Here is a 26,514-nt window from a genome sequence, read left to right on the forward strand (position 1 = left end):
AGGCTATGTTGATAAAAACATGAATTTCTTGAATCAGATAAACGCAGTCTGGAAACATGTCTCACCCAATAAAATATCTTTATGGAGTCTTAGGCAAATAAAATTAAAAATAAAAAATTTGCAAAACCCACAAAAAATCATAAATTATTTTTAAATAATGAGAAGCAATTGTGTTATTCACAGTAATATATAAAATTTACATAATGAGTAAAGGTTTCCTGGTTTGACTTCAGCTGGAAATTCTGCAGGAATACATTCAATATGTTTTTTTCACAGTGTTTTCTCTGTTACAGTCTCTCAGTAGTTTGCATTTCATGCTTCCTGTCGGAGGTTTTGGAGCTCAAACAACCTCAAACAGACTCTTGTGCACTGATAGAGAGCTGATTTTCTGTCGACACAGTGGGCAGGTGTTAAACTCCTCCATGACTCTGGAGATGCACTTATTGCACAAACACTGGTGACCACACGGCAGTTTGACTCTGGCCTCCATCTCCATGCACACCACGCAGCTCAGCTCTGTAATGAAAGGGAAGAATCACAATACAACACTGACAGACTGACAGTTTTAATTCAGCTGACTGCTTTCTCCTCTTCTTTTCAACAATTGTTATGAACAAAGCCAGGTCATGTTTGCAGGAGGAGAGTCTTCTTACCAGATGGGATTTTCATGCTCAGAAAGGAGATGCAGTCGTCACTGTTTCCATTGAGTCTTGATACATCATGATATAAACCATGATGTCTGTCATCTTCAGTTGTGGGAAGGACCTCTGGTGCAGGACAGGATCTTCTAATGTAAAATGTCCCCCTTTTCTCTGAACCTGCAGCAGAGTCATTTATAATAGTCAGACATCCTTTTCTCGGTGTTAGCACACATGACATGTTCTGCTAACAAAGAACAAGAAAAACAGGCTGTAAATCAAACAAAACATGGGTGTTATAGACTTACGGAGGAGGTAAACGGCACAAGTCTGCCCGTAGATATCTATCATGGCCCAGAGTGGCTGGCTGATGTCAACCCCTGATAGCATCTTGTGTGCCTTGTTGTTGGTTGCACAGTATAAACTACCACCTGCAGAAACCCAGAACTCCAGCACTGAACCTTCACGACAGTAGGACTCATGCACAGGAGCAGCCCAGTGGCTGGGGTTGCTGGTGAGGTTTGGGATTGCTAGGCTGGGCAGAGGCAGAGGTCTAGTAGAGGGTGATACGTTGGTGAAGCCCACACGCAAAGCTCCTTGCCAATTAAACACACCCTTCAGCACTCTCACACGAATCCGCTCCTGGATCTTCACTGGGCGGCTGCTAAATACCAGGCCGTTTTTGAACGTGTTCATGTTCCTCTCAGCAAGTCGACCCCCGTGGCTCAGGTGGGTTTGAGTCCCAACAGCCTGAGAATGGAAGGTCAGAGGGCCGAGGCAGAGCATGTTGCAGCTGTGGGGCTCTGCTGGCTCAGGAGCTGCAGGGGAGAAAAAACAGTTTTGATTCTTAATGAGCATTGCATCTCTTTGAAAGGTAGAGAGTTAAAAGTCATATTTAAAAAAGTTAGATTTGCAAAGAATTTTACAAAAATGTCAACACCCCCTTAACAACATGATGTTGAAGGTCAAACGCTGACAGCCTGAATGGTGGTCATTTTAGCAGGAGGCCAGTTTATGACAGGTTTAATTACAATAATCAGATTGATTGCAGGTTGGATGACAAAAAAATCCTATTGTAAAGGAGTAAAAATGAAACCTACAATTCCCTGTAGTTTCACTTTTCAACACGTGAGCATTTGGCATCCAAGCAAAGTTCAGCACTTATCATGTTTTTGTTCAAGAGCCAGTTACAGGAAATGAGCATTAATCTGTGGAGATTTACAGATGAATAAAAAACTTTGCTCAAGCCTTTTTGTAGCTGCATAAAGCATAAAGTTAATGACGATGCATTTTTTGACATGTATTTAAGAAGATGACTATTCTACTTCCATTTTTTTAACTGATTTTCTCTGGTATTTATCGAGCTGTGACTGCAGATATTATGATGTTTGGTCCGTTTTGATCTATTCTGCCATCTACCTGCAAACTATTCCCAATTTCTCTGACAGAAATATGTCCAAACTAGAAAAGCCCTTGGAGACCTTTAAAAAGAATTCCTGGATCCAAACTGTGATCCAGATTATCACCAAAATTAAATCAGTTCTTCCTTTTCACATTTTAAACAACTCCTGAAGTTTAATGAAAATCTGTCCATAACTTTTTGAGTTATGTTGAACACAGACAAACAGATAAACGGCGGTAAAAACATAACCTCCTTGGCAGAGGTAATAAGACCAGTAATAAAGAACTGGAAAAGGCATCCTCTTTTCTTATACCCAGCATAAAGCTTGAATCAACCTGACAACTTTTTTTTTCCCTAATAGATACGATATGATCATCCTTGCAGCTCCTGTTTACTACCATTTCTTAGTTGAATTAAGAGCAGAGGAAACAGCTACCTAAAAACACCTTCTTATCTTTTTACAAGGTTTTTTTGCTTTATAGCATCCCTTAGATAATTCTTCAGGCGCACGGCAGTACCTGGTGGTGTAGACTGTTTCTGAGGATTAGATTTAAGGAGATTTGTAAAAGCGTTCAAATTTCCATCAGCCTTCTACAACTATAAACGAACTAGATATGTTACACCTCCTGGCCCGTAAGTGAATTTGGGGTGCCAAAATTTTGGGTAATGATTGGTTATTTTCTAAACTCAATTCAACATTCACACACTTTGAACACTTGGCATGGTGATTCTGTCCACTGTAGCTGTCTATAGATGTTTTCATGTGTGATATTAGTTGTCAAAAACTAATATCATACTTGAAAACATCCTAAAAACAAACAAACAAAAAAAGATGTCCTACAGACCAGCTCATCTTGCTCTTCATCATTTATTCAGGTTGAGAGAAAATACAGTGTTGTGAAATACAGGTGTGAGTCACACAGGATTCCTCTTCATGTTTCCTAGAAACCCTTTAGTAGCAAGATACATGATTCCTGTTAAAATTACAGTGTCTAGTTTATCTTATCTGCACTAGCGACTTTTTGTGGCGGCATTTTATTGTTCTTCGTTTGAAGTCTTTCTCATGTACTTATCATCGGTCGACAGTGCGGCAGTGTTTTACATTTCTCCAGATTTCTGTTCCCCTCAATCAGGCATATAATCTCTTTCTTTACTAAGACTACTGCATAAATATTTCTTCCACATTTACATAAATATCTGTAATAGAATGATCAGTTTTATTGTTTGAACTTGAAATTCAGGGATTAGATTTATACAATCTTTAGCTCACATCATTGTTTAAAGCAACATATCAGCTTGCTTCTAAATTCCCCATAAAGAGTAAAATTAAAATGTCTCACCAGAGTTGTCAGCGCTGTAGTCTTTCATCATCCTGAAAACAGAGTCAGAAATCAGCTGTCGTCCTGAGAGAGGTTGTGCTCTGTCTGTTTCACCTTAGAGTTATGATGAAGCAGGCGTGTTGTCTGGCTTTAAGACAGGGTGCACGTGTGGTTTTGAAAATACAAACATTACAGAGACAGCAAAAAAAAAAAAAAAAAAAAAAAAAAGAAGAAGGAGGGGCTTTAAGGCTGGAGGAGGGAGTAAAAAAAGTTTGGAATTTTACCTAAAGTTGGCAAAGGAGGGGATACATGCCAGCCTGTTTGTCTGATGTCATCTCTGTTTAAAGAAGAAAAATAAATAAAAACTCAAAGTGAAGGCAGGATAGGGTGAACTTTCCCCTATTCATACATGTTTCACTTTTCTTCTTTGTCACTACTCTGGAATTCAGATTAAACAAAAAAAAAAGGTTTTGTGTTTGTGCATTTCTGTGTAGCTGGCAAAACCTTCGCAGATATTTCTGTATTTCTCTGATGTTTAATTTGATGTTCACAACTTATAAGCTTGACCGTAATAAGCACTTGACCAAATGCAGAGAACTCGGGCATGATTCAGTGCTGTGGACCTCAGATAAGGCAAATCGTGTAGTTTATGGAAACACATCATGGAAAATCCCATCAAACATCTGGATGTCATTTTTCTAACTGCCAGTCAATTCAAAGAAACTTCATACATAGTTATGTGATGAGAACATTCAAGTCTACTGAACTAAAATCCCCTCAGTTATAGATGAAGATTTGTCACCCTCCTCCAAACATGTGGTCATATTTCGTTAAACCTCATTGGCTTAGTTCCTGGTCATGTGACGGAGCGAGGCAATGACAGGAAATCCTCAGTGAGATAATCACTCATGGAAATTTACTTGCTTGTCATCTGCTACAACTGTGAGCCACATTCACACGATTTATCTTCAAAAACACTCCAACCATGCCTGGAGGATTCTGCCAGCCACAATTTTAAAAATACCAGCTGACTAGTTTAGCATGTCTAAACATGTCATGAACTACAGCTGACTTTACAGTAAGGAAACCAGATCCTGCTGTGTGTGATTCTGTATTGTAATCACAAATATCCCTCATATACCCTTTAAAACACACACACGCACACAGCAGAGCTTAAATACATTAGTGGGGAAAGAGATAAGGCTGTATTTGTGAATCGTGATTTATTTATACACACTGAATGCTTAAAATAAGGAAAGGCTCTACTGTGGAGCCAAACGTCAACAGACCATATGACTTACAGGAAAAGAGACGGCAGCTACATAAAGGGTTAGGAAACGCTGCTGTTGCAACACATCAGGAAACCAGGTGTGTTTGAGATAAAGGCTGAGAAATGCAAGGTTGTAAATCAGTTTACAATCATCTAAACAGTTACTCAGTTTATTATGTTCAGGGTTTACCTGACCAGATCTGGTGTTTCCGCAACCAGTGTAGTTAATTGGAGATTCAATGTTTTATGCCTCAGAGTAAACTTCTCTTATCTTTGGGTTTGTTTGCTTCTTTTTTTTTTTTTTTTTGCCCTACATTCCAACTCATAGATTCATAGGGGTTGCTGAATATTTTCATCTTTAAACAGGAGAATTGTGTAAATATTGCAAAGTAAATGAGAGAGAAAACAACTCAAGTTTTATAAGAAACAGATCTGAAACAAGAAAGAGAAACCTACAAAGTTATTGCCGAATATTAAAAATACCAGAAAGTGTTTCATCTCACTGGGAATTAAGGTCAATCTTCATGTAAAGGACACGGTTTTCAATGTGTTTAAGCTTAACTGTGCTCTCAGTTGTTGGTTTAAATTGATGATGCTCATCCAATTATGTGTATTGTTGGAATCAGCAGTCTGGAGGTGGATTCAGAAACCAAAGAAAAGAAAGAAACCTGAGACTGAGTTGACTGTGGGCCAACCAAGACTTAGGATGATGGACAGAAAGGTCAAAATTTAAGATATTTTGTGCAAACTGCTATAATGGTTATTGCAGTCAGACAGAATAAAGAATTGTTCAGTTACCAGTAACAGTCAAATGGCAACGGGACTTAAACCCAGGTCAGCTGCGATGAGAACATAAAGAAGGATTGCTCAGCTGCTGTTGGAGCCTAACAGCATTTAGACTGCAAACAAGTGGAATAATCTGCCAGTGGAGATTAAACTAAAAAACATTTCTTTTCTCATGCGCCTATAAATGACATCTGCATGGTAACTTTTGATTAATTCCGCTTTTAATTATTTTTAATATAATTTATGATTTTATTGTGATTTTGCTATTTGCATTTTCTTTTATGCTTTTTTCTTTTTGTAATGCTTTTAATGTTCCACGTAAAGCACTTTGAATTGTCTTGTACATGAAAGTTGCTATACAAATAAACTTGCCTTGCCTTGCCTTCAATTCACTTCGATGAGGGCTTCGATCCTTCAGGATTCTCATGTTTTCCTGCTCCAACATTCCAGACACAAGTTATGCAGAGCATCCATTAATTTGACTTGGATGTGTTGGAGCAGTGAAACATGAACAAATTGCAGGATTGCAGCCTTCAGGACCAAACTGAACAGCCCTGACTTTAAGTCTCTGTACATCGATTGCCTGATAAACCTGGCATCCCAAAGTTGATTCTGAACAAACACATAAATCACTCCATCTTGCAGACTTATGCTATCCATCCATGAACTCAGTTTTGCAGTCCCAACGTTTTCATGTAAAACAATCACCCTAAAAACACCTCAATGCTCTGCAAAAATCCCTCGGAGAAGAAAGAGAAGGATGGGATGCGGCAAGTCTCATCACAGCCACGACAGTCATCCATAATCATCCTGTGAAACTTGTTTAGGATGAACTTCACAGAATAATCTGAAACGTACAAATAAAAACTGCACAACAACCCTGCGCATGTTGTCAGTCTGCATGGAAAAGATCATGCTAAGTTATTTGTAAGAAAGAACTGGAACAAACTGTTCAGATGTTTATTTTGAGGAAGCAAAAATCCCAATTCAACAAAATGTAACTTTACATTGATTGGCATTTTTTTTGGGTGGGCGGCATTTTGCTGTATACCGTGAAAGGACTGTAATTTTAAACATGAGCGGCTTATTGTCAATGCATTTTCATAGCAGAAAATAAGAGAAAACATATATATTCATATATGTATGCAAGTTGTATACATATTCTTCTATTTCATATATTTATTGATTCAGCATGGAAAAAGCAGCTTGGACCCCCCTCCCTCCCCTTTCTCCTTCTCTCTGTCCTCCAGCAGCAACACACTTGGTCAAACATGGCAGGCCATCAAAAAATCTACTTGTTCCCACTCCACCTGTTCAAAAAACTATTAATCTGCTTCTGTCCAATAAAAGGCTTGGCTCTCATCGAGGAGCCAATAGAAAGGCATTAAAGCTGCGAGACCCAGGCCAATCCCAGGCTGCATTCTAATGTGGCCTATCTTTATCAAGGTGCCACTCCATTTCCAGATACTGCTTATTTATTTTTTTCTGAGGACTGAGTCTGCAGGAGGCATGTGTCTGTAGGAAAACTCCAGAATCAGTGTCCACGAGGCTCGCCCGACACATCAGACATGGAGCTATCAAACAACAAGCTGTGGATAACCGCTGCATGGTGCATGTGGTAGCAACTTTGATAGACTTCGGGGACTTTTCTAAAACTGATATTTGTGCAGAGGGTGTGGTCACAATCTGACCATCTGAGGTCTTTTCCAGTTTGGATCTTACTGGATGTGTTCCTGATACTTGAGGACAGCGGCAAAATACTTCCCATGGATCCAAACATCCAAGGGTCTTTCCTGTTCAACAACAGCCTGAACCAGTTCCCCTCAGATCTCAAGGCACCAGTGTGCCAGTACTCAGTGTCCAACTCTTTCTACAAGCTGAACCCGGGCCTTAACAGCCAGCTGCAGCCAGGGACACCTCATGGCATCAGCGACATCCTGAGCCGCTCCATGGTTGGAGTTGGATCCACGGGCACCACTACCCTGCTTTCTGGATATTCCACCATGGGGGGGTTTGGCCCCTCAGTAACCAGCACCTCCATGTACTACAACCGAGACTACAATGCCTCATTGGGTGGCTTTTCCAAGCCCGGGGCAGAATGCCCGATGAAGGGTCGTAGTATGAGCTGCTGGGCAGAGAGCAGCTGCGACTGGAGAGGAGGAAGGCAGCAATGCACCAACAGTGAGTCTTTAAGTCTTCGCATCCTGCTCATGAACACAGCACAACTTTACGAGGACTCAACAAGAGGTGTTATACTTTACAAATAGAGACATGTGTTGCAGAGATTAGAACAGATGCTCGATTTGAAGACAGAATTTCTATTTATTTTATATTGTGAATATATCATTCAAGTAAAATCTGTGTTTTCTTCAAACATTTTTTAATTAAAAGGTGTAATCTTAACAGGAAAATAAACATTGGACGGATGTTAAAAGTTTTAGCATTTTAAAAATGCTATCAATTCTTTATAATGTGAATTTTTGTAACATTTGTTGGGACATTTGTCAGATGTTAACATTTAATCGGACCCCAGGGTACATTTGTCGGACCACAGGAAGAATAACTGCAGTTTTCCTGCAGCTAATGGGGATCCAATTAAAGAGAATAAAGATGAAAGAATTTAGTGAAATTGAAATAAGATGCAGTTGTTATGTTTAAATATGATCTTGTTGTACACACATGCAATCAAAGCAGCCATTACCAGAAACTGCAGTATCTCAGTAGACTTAAACAAATAAATAAAAACATTCCTGTCTGCTTTGACACGACCAGGCACCGGTCCTCTCGGGGAAATGCCCAGCAGGAAGAAACACACCAGACCAACATTTAGTGGACATCAGATATTTGCTCTGGAGAAAACCTTTGAGCAGACCAAGTACTTGGCCGGGCCAGAAAGAGCAAGACTGGCTTATTCTCTGGGAATGACAGAATCACAAGTTAAGGTGAGGTCACACACACATTCCCATTAAAGCATTCATATGAAGAAGGCTGCTAGTTGTCAGGTTACATTTGTATATTTATTTATGACTGAATAATCCTGCATTTTCATTGAGTAATTCCCAGTGTAATGTAAATTTTTAAAGGCGCAACAGCAACTGTGTGGGATTATTTACTAGAGCAGGAATGTGGGTTATTTTAAAAGGGAAGTTATGAGAATGAAAAGTAGGTCACTGATATTTTAACCCTGCAAAACAGTTATTAGTGATGACAACACCTTTCCTGTAATGCCTGCAAAAGTGATCTTAAACAACACATTCCTATTCACGAGGACTCACACCTACATGCTCATAAAACTCTGCCCTGTGTGTGTGTGTGTGTGTGTGTGTGTGTGTGTGTGTGTGTGTGTGTGCGCGCGCGCGTCAGGTTTGGTTTCAGAACCGACGCACCAAGTGGAGGAAGAAGAGCGCATCAGAGCCGAGCTCCACGCAGGCAATCCACGCGGGGCAAAGCGGGGAGGCCTCTGAGAACGAGGTGGAGGACGAGGAGTACAACAAGCCTCTGGATCCCGACTCTGACGACGACAAGATCCGTCTGCTGCTGCGGAAGCATCGCAGGGCTTTCTCCGTCCTGCGCCTCGGCCCACACCCCGTTTGACAACATTTCACGCAGATTGAAATCAAACACACACCTACACGCGCTCCTCGGCAGACATGCATGCTGTGATAAGTATAAATAATATTGAGTGAAACACGTTTAATCAGTAAATCAGTCTGGCACGTGAGGAAGAAGTCACCCAGAAGTGCATCAGAAGGCTGATGGTGGAAAACTGTCACGTGGACTTTGACTTTGCACAGAATTCCGTAGAAAGTCTGGAGGAATCTGTGATGCTGTTGGTGACAGAAGAGAAAGATACAGCCTCTCTGCTCTCGTTGAATTTTAAAATCAAATTAAGATGTCAGGAATTAATTGGATTTCCAAATAAATAAATAGATAGGCTAAATAAATTTGAATCGTTTCTATGGCAAGGATTACATCAAAACAAACATTTCTTATAGTCCACACATTAAACATTCTGACAGTGACCGGCTTTAAAACTCTAAAATTTATTTCAAAGGCAAAAACAAGTATGAGAGTGGTGATCTGCTCTTGTGTTATAACCTGCATAATATGGACTGTGTAAATATGAACTGTGATCTGCTGAATGTTTGACTTGAGTTTTCTTTTCAATGTCTTCCCTCAACATAGTCTACTCTGTAAAAATATTCAGTTGCACCATGAAAATGTGCAGAATAAATTATTGTGAGTTATTTATCAGACCAGGGCGTTCTGTCTGCTTATGACTGACAAGTCAAACATACACAAACATCATTTGACTGCAGTAGGAGCTCAGTCTGTACAGTTGCCATCAAGTGACTGGCACAATGGCTGGGGAGAAGGTTATAGGTCAAACCTTATGTGATTTACTGGTGTGGTGCGGCCTAATTGAAGACAATGACCCCTGCAGCCCACTCAGATATAAGATCAATACCATTAAAAACCATTTACCACTTAGGCCCATAGCTTGGCCTCTGTATGGTTTACACAGCTGACATCAGGCCAGATTAGGCTGCCAAAGAAAAGCCAGAAGACTGATGTGCAGATACACCTGCAAGGTATTACTTACATTTAAAACAATAATATACTCTGTGTTGTAGTAAACAGTGTAGTTGTGCTTGTGCATGACATTTATTTGCAGTTTTGCCAATATGTAGATTAATTCCACTTGAGTCTCCTTCTGCTGTCATTCAAAAAGTAGACTCTACGTCCAACCATTGAAACAACTCTTGACTGAACCAGTTATAAAAGAGAGAATTAATCACAAGTTCATCTGCCTTTTGCACTGCTGGAGATTTTCAGTCTAGTTAAAATCTGCCAAACAGCCCACTTATTCTTATCTTAATATTTCTTCTTTTATCTGCTGCACAATGACTTCAGCTCACCATGACTGCATATTTAACTATGGAAACCAGATGCATGACATAGACCAACAGTAAAACAGCTTGAGCTGCTGGTGCAGACTCAGTGATCACTTTACAGCTGGCTCATACTTCTCTAATTTGACCCACAACATAAGTCTGCACTGGCATAATTCATCCCTTTGCAAAGAACTGCACTTCAGTAAAGCTTTGCGTCACTGTTCCTTTAAATATCGCCTGTCAGAACATTATGTTTCAGCTCCATCAGCTTTCATGGGAAAAAACACAAAGAGGACTTCAGGTGATCTGGTTACATTCGCAGTATTTACTGTGGGCAGCATTTGCCAGACCAGCTGCAGCGTAAATTATCTAAGATGTATCAATTAATAATTGTACATGTGAACTCATAAATAACAGTGCAACATATTGCAGAGGGTAACACTTTATTTACAAAAGTAAAATAATACAATGATGTAGTGTATGACTGGAAATGAATCTAAATTTAATACTGGCCTTACAAGCAACTCTGCTTCTGTGACATTATATCACATTTTCAATCTACACAGACATTTGCATTACTGTTTCCTCATATGGTGAGGTTACAGTCTGACTGCAAACGTGACATAGTAATCAAAACTTGATGTATAGGAGAATTTAAGCATGCCTTTTGGTATAAAAACAAAAGGTGTACTGCATCACCACCAATCACACAAAAGAAGCCAAATACCTCAAAACAGAAAACGTATTTTACATAATTAGTTGTCAAAAATTTGAAACTGATTATGTGAAATTTTAAAACTTATTACTGCACTCGTGCTACAGGATATCAAAGAAAAAAGATATATGGACAATTAAAAGCAAACAGTGTGTTCTGTGTTATGTGGGTGTACATGTGGATACAGTGCTGTGTACACACAGGAATTAGAAACATTTTAAACAAGAGATCTGGAGATCAAAACATCCTTGTTCATGAACTGATGAGGTAAGTCAAGAAAAAAGGAGGACAGCTGATACGTTCTGGGAATGATATTAGACAATGTCAGCCAGAGCCGCTGGAGGATGCTGAGAAGCTTATAGCAACCAAACACTGCGTGAGGACAGCAAAAGGAGGTAAAGCTAAGGAGTACTTTGTGAAATAAAGCACTTGGTTTTACTAGTTATTACATATAAATAATGTTACCCAAGTTCAACAGTGCAACACTTTCTCTTTCAGTTACGACTTCATCTGCTTTCACAGAAAATAAAACCTACCGCAAGTGGTTTGTTGTGGCTGGAAAATGTGACCGGCCTCGTGTTACACATGTCACTATATAATCAGTAAACATCTGACACTGTTTGAACTGTTGCATATGGCTGCACACAACATAGCGGTGAGAAATTTTTAAATCTGTCTTTATCTATGGTTATCAAACTGCACACTTGACAGGAACACAGAAAACAGCATTCATTCTGTGTGAGACGCCACGCTAATGAAAAAAAGAAAACAACAAAAGCCTGAACTAAACACTTCATGGCATTATCTGTATGAGTCACACCTGGATAAGTTTTACAAAATCAACTATCTTCAGAACTAGGTCATAAGTTTCTTAAACTTGAAAACAGGATTTTAAACTATCAACGAAGAGACCTAACATGTGGCTGATGGTTTTAAGAAATTATTTAGGCGCAGTCAGGAATAAGTAAATCTATCTTTTTTTTTTTTTTTTAATTTGTATCTATTTTTTTACACTGGCTGCAAAAAAGGCTTACATTCACAATGGCAAATCATTTAGTAAAATCTCTAATAAAAATGTATGATGTGTTACATCCATTGAAGGTCCATTTATGTGGTCCCATTTAAAACGCAATCTCCATGTCTGATTGCTGGAATTTCAGGAGCTTTCATGATGACTTTCAGCTTTCAGGTCAGGAGAATGAAGTTCTTAGAGTAGGATACAGGATTTGAATAAGTGCAGACAGATCTGTGCTTGTAGCACTGGTTCTGTGGTCCACAGTCCACGGTCCACAGCTAACTGGCAGTGAGATTAGAAATGAGACTCTAGTAGCTTGACAGGAGTTTTCACAATGCAGACTGAAGTTATCCCCGCGCTCTGCAAGAGGCTGGTGGGTGGGTTGTAGTGGCTAACCACCATCCTGATCACCCACTGTAGCAGAGCTCTGGGAATGGTGTGACTATAAACCTGTAGCTGACACACACATACATACAAACACACATAAACACACTGTAAATCAAGTACCAACACCAATAAAATTGTAGGAGTGAGATCAGAGAGGTGGACTATGAAGCAAATTCAGCACAACCAGACTTTATTCGCACTGGATGGTTTTACAAAACAAATTGTCAGAGATGATGGGTATTAGGGTTGTTAAGATCTTTTTATTCATTAACTCAGGGTTTCTTATTAATGCTTTTCTGCATTATTTTACTGATCAGCTGGAATTACATTCATATGACAGAACCAACTGCATGAAAATATGTCTAGAAGATCAAAATGAACTAAATATTTTCAGACATTGAGAAATCAGATATTAGTAATCCAACAGCTTGATTACAAACTGGAAGAAGGTATAAAAACATGTAGATACAGATCATTTTGCATCACTGACAAAGCATGATTCCTACGGCAACACGCCAGACAATCTGAATTTGGTTATGGTGAAACTGCAAAGCTTCTTTGGTGGAGAAAGTTAGGCTCAACATATCTGGATGTTTATTGTGATTTCTTCCTCTTTAGTATTAAATGCAGTTGAGGTCAAAAGTGGTGACTTTTAAGTGGGATTAGAACCCACTTAAATGCTGAAAAGTTGTCAGTGAATTAGGATTAAAGGTGATGATTAACCTGCAAATTAATGATTAAAAAAATCACCAAAAAGGTGGTACAACGGCTGACTTTAAGATAATAGTGGTATTTTTGACTCACTGTCATAAACCTTCACTGATATTTAAAGCTGGGGGAGGTAATCTTGCTCAGACATGTTTTTTTTTTTACTCTGGGTGAAGTCGGTCCATGTTCTGACATGAGTCTATACATTTTGTAATCATGAACATTAAGAAATATAGTTAGACCCCTCAGGTTACTGTGAATCTGTAAAAACTCTGACCAATCCAAACATTTGGACTGAAATGGAGTTGTTCATTTCTTATATAAAAAAAATCAAATTTGGATCATGCAAGGAGCAAAACCAGAGGGGGAGGAGCCAAGACATGGTGCCACTTTCTAATCTTGCTAGCTCCCCAACATTACCTACTCCAGCTTTAAATCCCATTCAGCTGACTGCTGACTAGGATACCATCAGGACCAGATCCAGTGATGTGATGGGACTTTTTTTTTTAATGAAAATGTAAAATCTCCTATCATGAAGTGCTCCAGAGCCTGTGAAGTCACTAATCTCAGTTTGCAGTCCACCTTTAGATATCAAACTCCATACAAGCACTGCAAAACCCTCTTCTTCAACTACCTTCTAAAATATCTACTTTAACCTTTATAAAGATCATGGATGTGATACTGTAAGATGTGGAGATCCTGAGACAAGCCACATACATGATGTTGAAACTATTTTTTCTGTGCAAAAAAATAAGATTTCTTTTTTCACAAAAGGAGTTGTAGCGTCTCTCAAGTGCCTGTGTTGCATTGATCTCACCATTTTAAAGAAGGGCAATCATGATAAAGTAGTCCATCCTTAAAAAAAACATTAAAATGGCAGCAAAACAAAATAATGGCCGTAAAAATGCCAATATGCCGTTGGGCACAATGAATGTGTCTCTGGCCGACCATCCTTATGGTAATTAATGAAAAGAGGGGCTGCAAAGCACCTAATGTGAATCCACAGTGACAGTGGAGAGGATTCAATAGACATAGATCAGTAAAAGGTGCTGATCGTCTGTGCTCTAACTACACTGGACACAAAGGAGTGCTTGTGTCCCGCAGGCACTTCATCTTAGTTCATATCCAGACTCTACTGGGCCAGCCTGGTTATGGCTCTCCTGGGAGACCAGCGAGATTACTGTGATCGCTCTATGAATCTACCCAGAAGCACTGCGTTTTCACATGTTGTGCCAAACACACACACACACACACACACACACTTACTCAATAACATGTATTCTTACCATTGAGAAAGATCAGAGTCAGTGGTTATTTGTCTTCAGTGTGAAGGACAAAAAAACAGGCTATAGGAAGAATAAAGTACATGTTAGAGTCACTCCACACAGCTGATTTATTACTGGCACAATACAGATGCTTTTTAAACTCTTACCTTATGGTCTCCCATACACACATTAGGACCTATTGTGTTGTAAACAACACTCTTCTCATCGTCATCTCCCTGAAAAGAAGAATGAGCTTCTAGATCATTTATATCTGGACCGGTAACAAAATGTCACATTCAACAATGGAGCCCACACATCTGGATAAAAGATTTGAGTTTAATCACGCGTGCATGGTCAACTACTGTCCAGTAGTAGTTCAAGTTAATTATTACACACCCTGTAGATGAAATCATGAGCGGTGTGTGACATGAGGATGCGGTCACACCAGGCAGGACAGCGAGTGTTCATGTACTGCGTAGGTTTAGTGTAGTCTTCACTGTAGGGATAGCTAGATGTGGGACAAGAAAGCACAAGAAACTTGTCATTTTTAAGGAAACCAGTAGAATCAAGGTGGTTTTGCATATTTTCTTCACAGCAAGTGTCTCTGTCTGACCTGGGTGGAAAAGTGATGTCTTCTTCAATAATAACATCATGAAAGGCTGTGACTTCTTTGTCATATTTCAAAAGCTGAGGGATAGAAGTAATTACTCCAAATGTGACATTGACCTTTTTCATATATTTAGTACAGTTATTCATTGTGCTTTGTTTCTGCTGAAAGGATTTAAATCTGTAATGTGTTTATTCGATGAGAAGGTGAAAGCTGAGACTGTGTTCTTACTGCTCTGCCGTTGTCCTCTCTGAAAACTGCCTGGTGCAGATAAGCAAACAGCTTCTCCTCAATGTGAAGCAGCACCTGCAGGGGAGACAAATGGGAGTGAAGCAAAAGCAGGACAAAAAGATGAATGATCGTTCAATGTTTTAATGAGTTGTTTTAATTACCTGGTGGTCATTGTCTTTTTCTTCCCATATCATTTTCTCCACTTCATTACTGCTGTCCTTCCTCACTGTCTGCACATCCGCTTCGATGGACAGATGCTGGTCACAGGACGACAAGCACAAATAAGGCTCTCTGTCTGACTGATATGTCTCCGAATCATTTGACTTTCTTGGAAAATGAATCTTGTTACAAACCTGGACAAGACTGAGAGTGTCCAGACGGAAGTTAAAATCTCCAAACAGGAAGAAAGGCAGAGCAGTGTCGCGGTTGTCGGATATCCTGGAAGGAAAAGCTACAGTCAAGCATCTTCCCTTTCCTTTCACCTTTACTTAGAGGGAGTCCAAATTAACAAAAGGTCAAAGTTAATGCAAATTTAAAAAATTGCCTGTTTTACACCATAGAAATGGCTGGTTGATGATATGAGCCAGGACAGTTGTACACGTCTTTTTATAACCCTGTAAATCTTTGCTTTGGTTTACCTCAGTGTTTGACAATCACGTTTTTTGCCCGGTTACATGCCGCTGCAGAACTCACCTGTTGATGACATATCTGAGGGCGTGTTTGCGGTTGGCAGAGTAAATAGATGGACTAGAGTTGCAGGCAATGAGGTTGGAGGCATCGTGGAACAAGTGGATGTTAACCAGGTCTAGACCTCTGTGACAAAACAAAAATATCACAAGCATGGCTCAGGTGAAAACAGGAAATCACCTAATAGCATCAACAACTGATAAAAGATAGCAGTACTGTGTGGTTTATTCTGATTCATTTGAGGCTTGTGTTTACCTTTAATTTAATGCAAGGACTCCAAATACATGATCATGTACGTAAGTCTTTTAATATTCTCTGTATGACCTTGTTTTAACAGTATACTGCACTATGTACATACCGTTTCTGAATATCTGATTTAGTAGTTTAACTATCAAAATATATCATTTGAAAATTTTTGTAAACAATACAAATGAAACAAACCAAAACAAAATGGTTTTAGGTGACGAGACATTGCCTTTTAGCATCAGTGATTGACTGTAAATGCTGTGCAACTTAACTCTGACATGACGTTGAATATTACACCACAGAATTTCCTTGGTATTAAATTTAAATACCTTTAAGTAGTAAGCAAATCAAATATTTATTGAACAAAATAGTAACTTTTTTTCTCTCTCACAGCTGTTTACTTGTCCTTTGCAGGGCAAGAGAAACAAGCTGCGAAAACAACAACATTACCTGACAAGGTTGATGAATATATTTGGCCCAGTTGAAGTTAACATTATCTGTTTTTCCTTAACTGACGTGCCTAAAGCTAATGTATTTATCTGTGCAGCTGAACTGAACTGGATATTCGGACAACAATTACCAAATTTATTCACAAGGAGTCATTCTAATTATTTGAAGTAATTATATGAAACAGTGATGACAAAATCTGATCACAACAGTTTTGAATGTGAAATGATTTATGGTAAAACTGTTTAATCTTAACAATTACTATTATATACTACTGCACCAATAACAAAAGTCATGTCCTGTATAAATGATAATTAAAAAAATTTCTCCACCGACGTGAGGACACTAACATACAAGAGGACATGCTTTCTTTGTGTGACATCATGTTATTTAATTTATGCCTTTCATTCTTCATGCTGTTATTAACACTCCCTTTCCAGTTTACTGGAAAAGATCCCACGGCAGCCAGTTTGGTATGCTATTAGAAGCTTTTCCAAGGCCGTCTGATAACAGACATGATTTCTCAGAAGTCAACAAACAACCAAAAGTGAAAGTGAGCAGAGAGCCTCAGTATTGTGAGATACGTACTGGTTGTGTATGATCCAGCGGGTCCTCATGAAGCCTTTTCTGGACCACTTAAACTGCAACACAGAGAAATTGAAGTGCTTCACTAAACAGCAGTGAGCTGTGTCTTTAAAGGGCCAAACTGATAATTATTGATTCTTCCACATAATTTGTCTCATATGCCTGTCAGAGCAGGCAGACAGTCCCAGCAGCCCCCTATAGACTCATTTGTCCCAACATCTCTCTTTGGCCCATGGGTACCCCCCCACCTTTTCCCCACACACTCTTGCATACATACTCACATCAGGCCAGAAATTCTTTGGGAATTTTTCTTTTTCCACAGTGGTGACCCTGTCTAGAGACCCAACATACTTGTTCTGGCCCTGCACGGCTTTAAAATCCTTAACTGTGAGAAGGGAAGGCAGCGCGACAGTGGTGACATGGAAAAGAGTGAGAAAACATGCAAACAGCAATCAATAAACTGGTGTTAACCTCATCAGAGCAGCATACGTGATGAGGGAATCTATAAGAGGGCCATTAGACTGTGTTTGGTGAACGACAATCAGTTCGGGCCACACAGCGAGTGGCACCTCCAGGATGTTTATGGTTCTTCCATAAGCCTTTCTGTGGAGCTTTTTCACACCTAACGTGACTGGACTATGCAGCAGCAAAATAACCGCTCCACTTTAAATTCTAGTTTTTTTTGGTTTTTTTTTTAGCAAATGTCTGGCTGGGATAGCCAGAGCAATAAAAGGATCATTACACACAGATACATCTTTAAATTCCCTATATTAAGAACTAGAAATGACAAGGATTTTGCCAATCATTTGCAACAGTGCTCTGGCTCCTTTTCAGGTGGAAGTGATTCATCAAAACAAGAGTTTGGAAACTATCTTTACTGAAATGGAAAAACAAGCAAATATTTGTTATAATCTAATGCAACAACAATAAAAAATAAATGTGTTTTTACCATTAAAGTCATACTGATGGACATTTTTCAGAGTCTTGTGGATGAAGTACATGCTCCCTAAAGCCTGCGGAGAGAAAAACATACGTTTCTGTTAAATTAATAAAGCAAACCTCAAAACATTTTAAACCAGTGAAAGAAAAAGCGCCTAAATGTGTTTTACAGATTTTCATATTTAACTGTTTTTTTGCTTTGTAAAAGTGAAATATATATTTTTTTTTCTTTTGATTTATTCACGCTGGATTCTCACAAAGATACCAGAGCAACTAACAAGGTTGGGAAACGCAGAAATAATCTTAAAACCTAAAATAATTCTTAGTTTGGCATCAGATAAGCTGAACTTTGAACTTCCTATTAAGCAAAATTCTCAACCCAGTATATTTATTTACTGTCGGCTGAGACACACGAAACTTTAAAGGATAAAAAATGTTCCACATGATCATTTCACTGTGCAACACACACACACACAAACACACACACACACACACACTTTAACACCCAATCATCCCTGACATGGGGCTGACAATTTTTAATGCACTAACTGCCTGCTCCACTGATCTGATTAATCATACCCTGTGAAATCAATAAAGACAGAAAATTAAAACCATTTAAAAAGTATTAAGCAGTAGGCCTGCTGTCTGCCAGTGCTGCCACTGCAGCTGCAGAGGGGGGGGGGTCGAAGAAAAATCAGTCAGCACACGCTCAGATCTCGGGGCGTGACAGAACGCTGTGCGACACCCCACCCCTTCACACATACACACACATATATATTCAGTCACAGCATGAGAGATCTCTCCCTGAAGAGATCATTTATCTCACGTGCCAAAGTCATCCACATTTAATGAAATGGAAGTGCCTCTGTCGTCGGCTTCAGTGAACAGCAATTAGCGATCAACTTGTCTAAACTAAGGTTAAAGCACAGCTACGGATTTGTTTGTACGACTTGGTGAGGGAGATGTTTTCGGTTTCTGAAAAGTTATTTTTAAAGAAGTTACATTGCCTTCATTTCATAACTGGCAAAAAAGAAAAGTTTCAAGTCTTGAAGGTAATTTAACTGGGAGTTTGTTGGATCAGTAATACCGTCATATACAGCGATGTACACGTGCACACAGACACACACCCTCCTCTACATACTCTGCCAAACACCGATCGCCATCAATCAGGTTTGTGCACAGTTTAATAAAAAAAATATTGACTTTCAAATGATTTTTTATCAAAACACCATTTGTACTGGGAATGCATGCAAGTCTGCCCCCTCTACTTCTGCAGCCCTAGTAAAAAAAAAAAAGAAAAGACCCCCCCCCCTCCACCAACTCTCTCTTGGCTTTATAACTGATGATCTGAAGCCAAGAGGAAACAAATTGAAAATCAATGCAGGTGGCACAGCCGAAATGAGAATGAGGCATTAGCTGGTGTGTGTGAGTGTAAGGTGGGGGCTGCAACCATTTCAGGGAAAACAGTGGAGGGTGCAAACACCAGGACGCAGGGGAAACTTTGTCCCAGCTGTCCTCCAACCCCCGGACAAACTTAATTTATTGTGTACAAATGGACCAGAATCAATAGTTTTAATCTGGAGTTAAATGTATTGACTTTGGCTTGTCTCTCTCATACCTGGCCACTGACACCCCCCCTTCCCTTTACTTCATGCACTTTCAGTCTACAGATGCAGACATTGACCCCTACTGTCATGCATGCAGTGTGAAGGTATCACATGGGAGGAAACAGGTTAATAGTTTAAGAAATACTCTTTCACTTTCCTGTAATGGGGAGGTGTTTCTTCTAAAGGCATCAACATTCCAGGAAAAACTAACCCTGATAAACCCATAAGCATGGAGCCAGAGAAAACTGGATGCAAGAAAAAGCCTGAGACTGAGCCTCTGACCTGAACAGCATCCATAGCTGCACTCTCGAGTTCAGACTGGAGCTACAAACACAGATTCAGGCTTCAACAACAGATGACAATAAGACGTGTCAGTGGCAGGCGTCTAACTGAACAAACCTGTCTTTAAGAACATCTCCTCGCTCTGTGCACGTACTGTGCAAAGACTACCACATTGTTTCACACTACATCCATATGATCTATGCCACTGATATGATGTCATTGTTTTGCACGTTTGACAATGCACTGTGGCCTTGATCTATGAAACTCTATGAACCCGTAAAATGAAAATCCCACTCTCTCACACACACACACACGCGCGCACACATACACACACACAAGAGGTCTGACTCTAGCTGCAAAAGGTAGAATTTGAGATCAGCCTGTTTCATCAAACCAAATTATGGTTTGAAAGCTTTTGTACAAGAAAACTGCTTAAAACTCAAAAGCTACAAGTATGTAAAATCTGAAGGTACGTGAAAATACTTCCCCACATCCAAACTCTGACTTAAACATATAATACAGGACTGAGATGCTCTCACATAATTTAAACAAGCAGTCAAATGAGGCTTCTTGCAGCAAAAGCAAAAAAAAAAAAAAAAAAAAAAGGCATTTTGTGAAATCCACTGGAGTCTGCGGTTTAAACCTTTACCATCAGCCCCTCAAGTCGTTGCAGAGCCTTCGTTTATTTGGAGGAGGACTCCATCTTGTGGAAGGATGCTAGAAGCGCTGTGGCATGTTTCTTACCGTAAAGCTGTCTTCTGCTTGGAACTGGTTGTCCACATAAATGCAAACCCGGTCAAAATCTTTCATTTCCTCACTGGATTCAATGTTCCTGAGAGGAGCACAACAGAGCAATCACAGAGAGACACACACAGAGGAAAAAACGCAATCAGTCGGTTTACTTTCATTTGACATGTCAAGATTTCATTTGCTGAGAAAAATTATTAGAAGTTATAGTATGAGGTTGCAGTTAAACTTAATTAGACAGTGTGTCTTGGCTGGTACTGTATACCATAAGCACAACTACTACAACTTCGCTTGTTTGCTTTTATTAATGATTTATATGTGTTTAAGGTGTAGGCTGAATTAAATCTGCTATGTTTCAGACTTTGTAGAGAAAACAATTACCAGGTTAAAAGGTAATAAAAATAAGTGAGCTGCAGCTGTGTTCAGTTACATAAGATAATCTGTCTCTAAAACTGAACAGGGCTCTCCATTTGAAACAGTGTTACAAGCAAGGATTGCAATCTGCACTTGAGCCCTACCTGAAGAAGTTTTCTGCATTACCCATGTTGACCATGTAGTCTTTCCCTCCCACCTCCTGGAAGTGCAGGGCGATGAACTGTGGCTTGTAGTTGTGGATGGTCTGTGACAAAAGCAGCACAATCAGTATGAACCAAACATGGAGGTTTACATTACAGAAAAGGGTCAGTCTGTGTGACAGGATTAAGATGACCGTGCATCGTAGATTTTCCAGTTATTCCATTTTAGGAGTCATGTGCTATTATTTATGTTCTTAGCGTAGAACCTGTTTTCCTCAAAAACATTAGGCACTTATGTAAACTAGGGTTCCACCAGTGTAATTAAGCCAGGAAACTGTTATTTTTAAGATATGGTAAATTGCTAATAACATGTTAATAAGATGACTACTACTAAAAAAAAAGGTAATATGTACTGACCTTAAACAGTTCTTGTAACCATTCATTTTGAAATTCACCCACCTGTGAAACAATGGAGAATACATGGTAAAATTTTAAGTCATCTTGGTATTAAAAATGCCACAAAACCATGAAAAACTTAGTTTTTACAGTAGTTTTTGCAGTAGTTGTCCAACCATGCAGTCATTAAGGAGCGCAGTGCAAGGAAACAGCTGAGGCTATTAATGACAAGCAAATCCATGTTACTGTCAAATACTCAACTTTATGTGACCAAATGTGGAAACATTTCATTTTAAGTTTGTTCCTAAAATGGCAAGATTAAAGTAGTAGTAGGATTTTATTCAGCTAGAAGATAGATCATATTTTTGCTCCTTCATTTTATCAGTTTACTGTTTGACAAGCAGAACCTGCAACTAGCACCCCTCCTAAAAGGAGGTTTGCTCATTTGTATCATCTCAAACCAGACACTCGATGTAAGTGTGTCTCTGGAATTGTACAGTAGATCTCAAAGTATGAAACGCATTTTAAATTTTGACCAGAGTGCAATTTGTCCAATCCATTATCTCTCAGTTTGTCCAAAGCAGTTTCATGTTGTGATGAATGCAGCATATCTGCTGCTGCAGGAGCTCCAGCCACAATCATAACTTATTAAATGTCAACACAAATGTCAAAAACGCTTAATGATCTACTGTACTGTATAGTACTGTAAAAGGTCGGTTGGACGGCTGATTTAGATATTTAATGTTTCTTGGAAGGTCAGTTGTGCTTTTATCCTCATTATATCATCTTTATTTCCAAGTGGACGTCTCTTGTCTCCATTTAAGAAACATTTTCCATATTGTTTGTGTATTTGACTGTATTAATCAGAGCTTTGTTACTTAGACATTTTCAGCCACTATTAGAGTAGATGTCATTTGTAAAATTAGAAGCAGCGGACTAAAAGACTGAAACATGCTGAGTTGAGCTACTGGGAGCTTCAGAGATATGTGATAGTTATCTGTGGGGGTTTATTAGAGTAGGTACAAAGATCGAGTGTATGGGAAGTCATGAAATCTTGTATCTAAACTGCAGACTGTAACAAAATAAATACACCCCTTCTTGCTCCTTTGATTCCAAATGTGTGGGAAATGCTGTCTGCAAAATCCACAAGAAGGAAGCTGTTTGGTTTGACCCAGCTGAGCTCCTGTATTAAAACACCCATGGAACAAGTTGACATCAACATCAAAACCATCTATCAATGTAAATACCTCATTTGACTGCAACAAAGACAGAAATATTTTTAATTTTTGCATAATTTTGAATGCTACTAAAAACAAAGCTGGATTATTATGAAGCATTTTGAGAAATAAAATCACAACATTAACAGATGTGTTGAAAGAAACTCTGCGGTTCAGCAAAATATGACAGAAAGCATGCCGATAAAAGATATAGAGCAGCGTGTAACACTAAAGTCAAGAAGTCATATATTACAAACTTCAAGCAAACTAAACAAACTAGGATTGCCTAAACACGTGATCCTGTGTTTTGTTGGTTGTGTTCCAGGACGTCTTTTCAAGTGCACGTGAAACAATCTGGTCAGCTTCAACACATCATCTGTTAAGGTGTGTTTAATAATACATACTGAACTGACAGGTGAGTGTTTGGGTAAGTGAAAGAGAGAAGGAGGTAAAATTACACCCATGAATTTTCCTCTGTTGGGAACAAACAGATTTCCATTAAAAGGCTGGCAAATCCGTTTTCTTCTTGCAGGAACATCAATTTCAACATTAGATATTGATTGCTGAACATAGTTAATTATTTTACTTTGAGTCCTTCAAACAAAGCAGCAGATAGTTAAAAAATGTGCCTAGACAGGACAGATGGAGAAGGGCTCGTGTAATCTTGGAAAAAATCTGAACACAGTGCGAAGTTCCTTTTGTGAGAACTCAAAAACCACTTAAACTTCAATTTGACCTTGTTATTTCTTTCTACGCAGCATAGCTGTGGAGAGACTTGCAATCTTGTGCCGCGTCAGGTGGACTTGTATAACCAGAAAAAATGGCTTTGCATAGTGTATTTGCATGACAGAACGACTGTGGCTTCATCTTTGTGACCCGAACAAAATGTGACCCAAACAAAATGACCCATTTACACAAATGAACACAAGCATGAGATTAATGTGATGTTTTGACCAACTCAACCCCACACAAAATAAGAATTTATTTATTTTTTTTTTTTTTTTTTTTGCTTCTATGTCTAAATTTGTGTCAGGCACCCGATCAAGGACATACAGCAGTTCTGATCTAAAACCATTATGGTATATGGTAATTGGCGTTTGTCCATACTGTGTTTTACTAACAAGACTTGGTCATAATGGAACTTATCTCTTAGTCTGTGCACAATCATATACAAGCACTAAATAATAACAATGTACAACAGTGGGTCTGAACAGTACGGCTCAGTTGTTGAGCTGCTCTGACAGGACATTGTTAGTCCAGCAGTGTGAAGCAAGAGGATTTATTCTGTGATGTGCTTAAGATCCCGCTCTTATCCCGGGTGAATGTTCAGGAGTGTTTGTTTATAAGAACAGAGGGGCCTAAGTAAGGAGAAAAGCTCAACTCCCATGGGGGGTGATAGTCATCTGTTTACGACAATGGGATCTTGCATGTTTTCACTGGAGCCTGCTATGACGAACGGAAATATGGTCCTGAGCCAAATTTCCATGACTTTAAGAGCCCTCCTCCACACAGCATCCATAAGTTTTATCAAGCCAACCGAGACCAAAACAAACAAAAAAAAAAATGTCTTGGGTATCAAGATATGTTTAGACAAGTTTGATAATACAATGACTCCTTCAATTTAAAAAAGAATGCAACATAACGCTAAACTTTGGCTAAATAAAAACATCTGAGACGGGGCTATAAATGCCAACTTACATAACTTTATAGTAATAAAGTGATGACACAGGAGCTGTAAACGCTCTACTGTGTGATAAGAAGACAATAAATTGGCCTGTGAGTCACTCAGACCCTCACTGTGGTAATATTAAAAGTAGTGATTATCCCAGCGTATAATGTGTGATCATTTAAGCGTTGGGGAAGACACCATAGTGGACAGGGGTGTGGAAGATTGATATAGTCTTGCAGGTTAACTGGAAGTCATGGATCCTCTATTATAAACTAAACTGGCAATTAACTTATGTTAATAATCTTTGTATGTTTTCAGGAAAAGGTCTAAATACATGTTCAAGTATTACACTAAAGTTAGTCCCTTTCAGTTGAATTACTTCATTTAACTAGGGAGTTTTATTTTGATTAAAGATATTCAAAAAAACAATTTTCAGACAATAAATCTATTCATAATGAAGAAAAAATATATCTAAGGACATACGTTTATAGTTGCACTTTTAATTGATGTCTCTGTGATTGAGGATTAGGTGACATTTCAAGCTCACAAGCCTCGAGCGTCTTAATGTTACAATTTTTACAGGTTGTGAGTCACGTAATTGGCCCAACAGGTGCTAATGAGTCTGAATTCAAGAACACGGTTTGGTTGCATGTAATTTATACAAAAAAACCGTCTCGGTAACTCGGTGAGATATTACACATGAATCACAGAGTAACGACTCATTTTTGCGCCACAGCCAAACATCCTTATACCAAAGATGTCTGCTAGCAGTGGAGCTGCGTCAAGGTAAACGCACCGTGCTCCCACAGCAACTACACTCAGTTCCCTGTCAACCTAACCCCGTGTTTAGCAGTTGTCATTGTACTTTTACTGTCCTACTTACGTTGTAAAAGAGCGAGCCGACGTTTGCAGTGACGAGCAGAACATCAGCGAACGAGTCCATCTTAACCTGCTGCTTTCACAGACGCTCCGCGAGGAAACTCCGTATCGTGTCAAGATGACGCGCGTGCAGGCCCGCATGCAGCGACTCTCCGGAAGCTTATAAAGGCTTTACTCTGTGTGAGTCCAAGTCGCTTCTATCAGCTGTCGATTCAAACACAACAGCATCTCATTGATGGCGCGTTTCTTGTTATCCGACTCGTTTGTTGATGGCGGGTTGTTGTGTCAAGACAGTCACCGGAGCAGCGCTTATATTCATGGTCAAACCCCATGAGCAGCAAGTTAATTCTGACTGCCTTCATGCGTGGGTTTCCTCAGCCCTCTGGGTTAATTGGACTAGTAGCTTCTTAACGGACTAAACACAGCCAGGATGGGGCATCTGTTGCCAGCCGCCTTCACGAGCGCTCAAATAACAGGAGCAGGCGGTGTGTGTGTTGTCTTCCGTAGTCGCTGCTCCGCCCTTTGCTGCCTAAACACAGCCTGTTCATGTGAACACATCTGGATACACACTTTAAAGTAACAACCTTGAGTCAAGTTGGAGTTCTGACCCTTAAATCTGCTCCTTACATGGTTTTTCTATCCCATTATACTGCTTTTGATAGAAGTACTTGAACTTGTAACCCAAAAAGAAAACTTTTAACATTTGTACTTTTTTTTTAAAAAAAACAAAAACAAAAACCAACTCAGATCCAAGAGAAGAGGCATTACATAAGACACAAACCTTCATAATATAAAAATGAATATGCATATGTAAAGTCTGATTCTGTTCTCTTCCCACTTCCTTTTCTTCATCTTAGATTCAGTGCAGCTCAAAATCATTTCTATTGAGCCGATGGATCTGTGCCAACCAGGAGTCTAGGTTCCTGCAGAGTCAAGTGAAGATTGTTGGGCTCCTGCCACCTCCTCTCCATGGCACTGCTAATGAGCTGTTAAACCATGTCATGGGTTGCACAACCAACCTTTTGAGCTCCTCTTCCAACTTCCTCACTCCTTTCTCTGA

The 26,514-nt window shown here is 39.3% G+C and overlaps 3 protein-coding genes across 3 annotated transcripts; 1 reads left to right on the plus strand and 2 right to left on the minus strand.

Moving 5' to 3' along the window:
* Positions 1–340: 340 nt before the first annotated feature.
* On the minus strand, positions 341–3,411 carry LOC306764515 (E3 ubiquitin-protein ligase NEURL3; the record flags this gene model as incomplete). Its single annotated transcript, XM_079251690.1, has 3 exons — positions 341–516; positions 947–1,456; positions 3,381–3,411. 3 exons carry the CDS (start codon positions 3,409–3,411, stop codon positions 341–343), a joined length of 717 nt encoding a protein of 238 aa, XP_079107816.1.
* A 3,770-nt stretch (positions 3,412–7,181) lies between these two features.
* On the plus strand, positions 7,182–9,009 carry nkx6.3 (NK6 homeobox 3; the record flags this gene model as incomplete). Its single annotated transcript, XM_079251415.1, has 3 exons — positions 7,182–7,596; positions 8,188–8,357; positions 8,779–9,009. The coding sequence occupies 3 exons, from the start codon at positions 7,182–7,184 to the stop codon at positions 9,007–9,009; spliced, it is 816 nt and encodes a 271-aa protein (XP_079107541.1).
* A 1,792-nt stretch (positions 9,010–10,801) lies between these two features.
* Positions 10,802–26,247, minus strand: inpp5l (inositol polyphosphate-5-phosphatase L). The gene is made up of 16 exons (XM_079251266.1): positions 25,459–26,247; positions 21,711–21,752; positions 21,297–21,397; positions 20,776–20,863; positions 18,153–18,216; positions 17,485–17,588; positions 17,207–17,259; positions 15,932–16,051; positions 15,592–15,676; positions 15,400–15,495; positions 15,239–15,313; positions 15,014–15,087; positions 14,797–14,908; positions 14,568–14,636; positions 14,422–14,481; positions 10,802–12,496 (listed from the first exon to the last, which is right to left on the minus strand). Exons 1-15 carry the CDS (start codon positions 25,516–25,518, stop codon positions 14,440–14,442), a joined length of 1,185 nt encoding a protein of 394 aa, XP_079107392.1. The 5' UTR covers positions 25,519–26,247; the 3' UTR covers positions 10,802–12,496; positions 14,422–14,439.
* Positions 26,248–26,514: the final 267 nt, after the last annotated feature.

This window comes from Telmatherina bonti (assembly GCF_933228915.1).
Source record: "Telmatherina bonti genome assembly, chromosome: 13".
In the NCBI taxonomy this organism is placed as follows: domain Eukaryota; kingdom Metazoa; phylum Chordata; class Actinopteri; order Atheriniformes; family Telmatherinidae; genus Telmatherina; species Telmatherina bonti.

What these genes read in the sequence shown, in the direction of transcription:
- inpp5l (XM_079251266.1), bottom strand. Translation starts at nt 25,518, where the DNA reads ATGGACTCGTTCGCTGATGTTCTGCTCGTCACTGCAAACGTCGGCTCG. An exon ending in TCGGCTCGCTCTTTTACAAC is followed by an intron (nt 21,753 to 25,458) that starts GTAAGTAGGACA and finishes ATTGTTTCACAG; the next exon opens with GTGGGTGAATTTCAAAATGA. An exon ending in AAGCAGAAGACAGCTTTACG is followed by an intron (nt 18,217 to 20,775) that starts GTAAGAAACATG and finishes TTCTCTCCGCAG; the next exon opens with GCTTTAGGGAGCATGTACTT.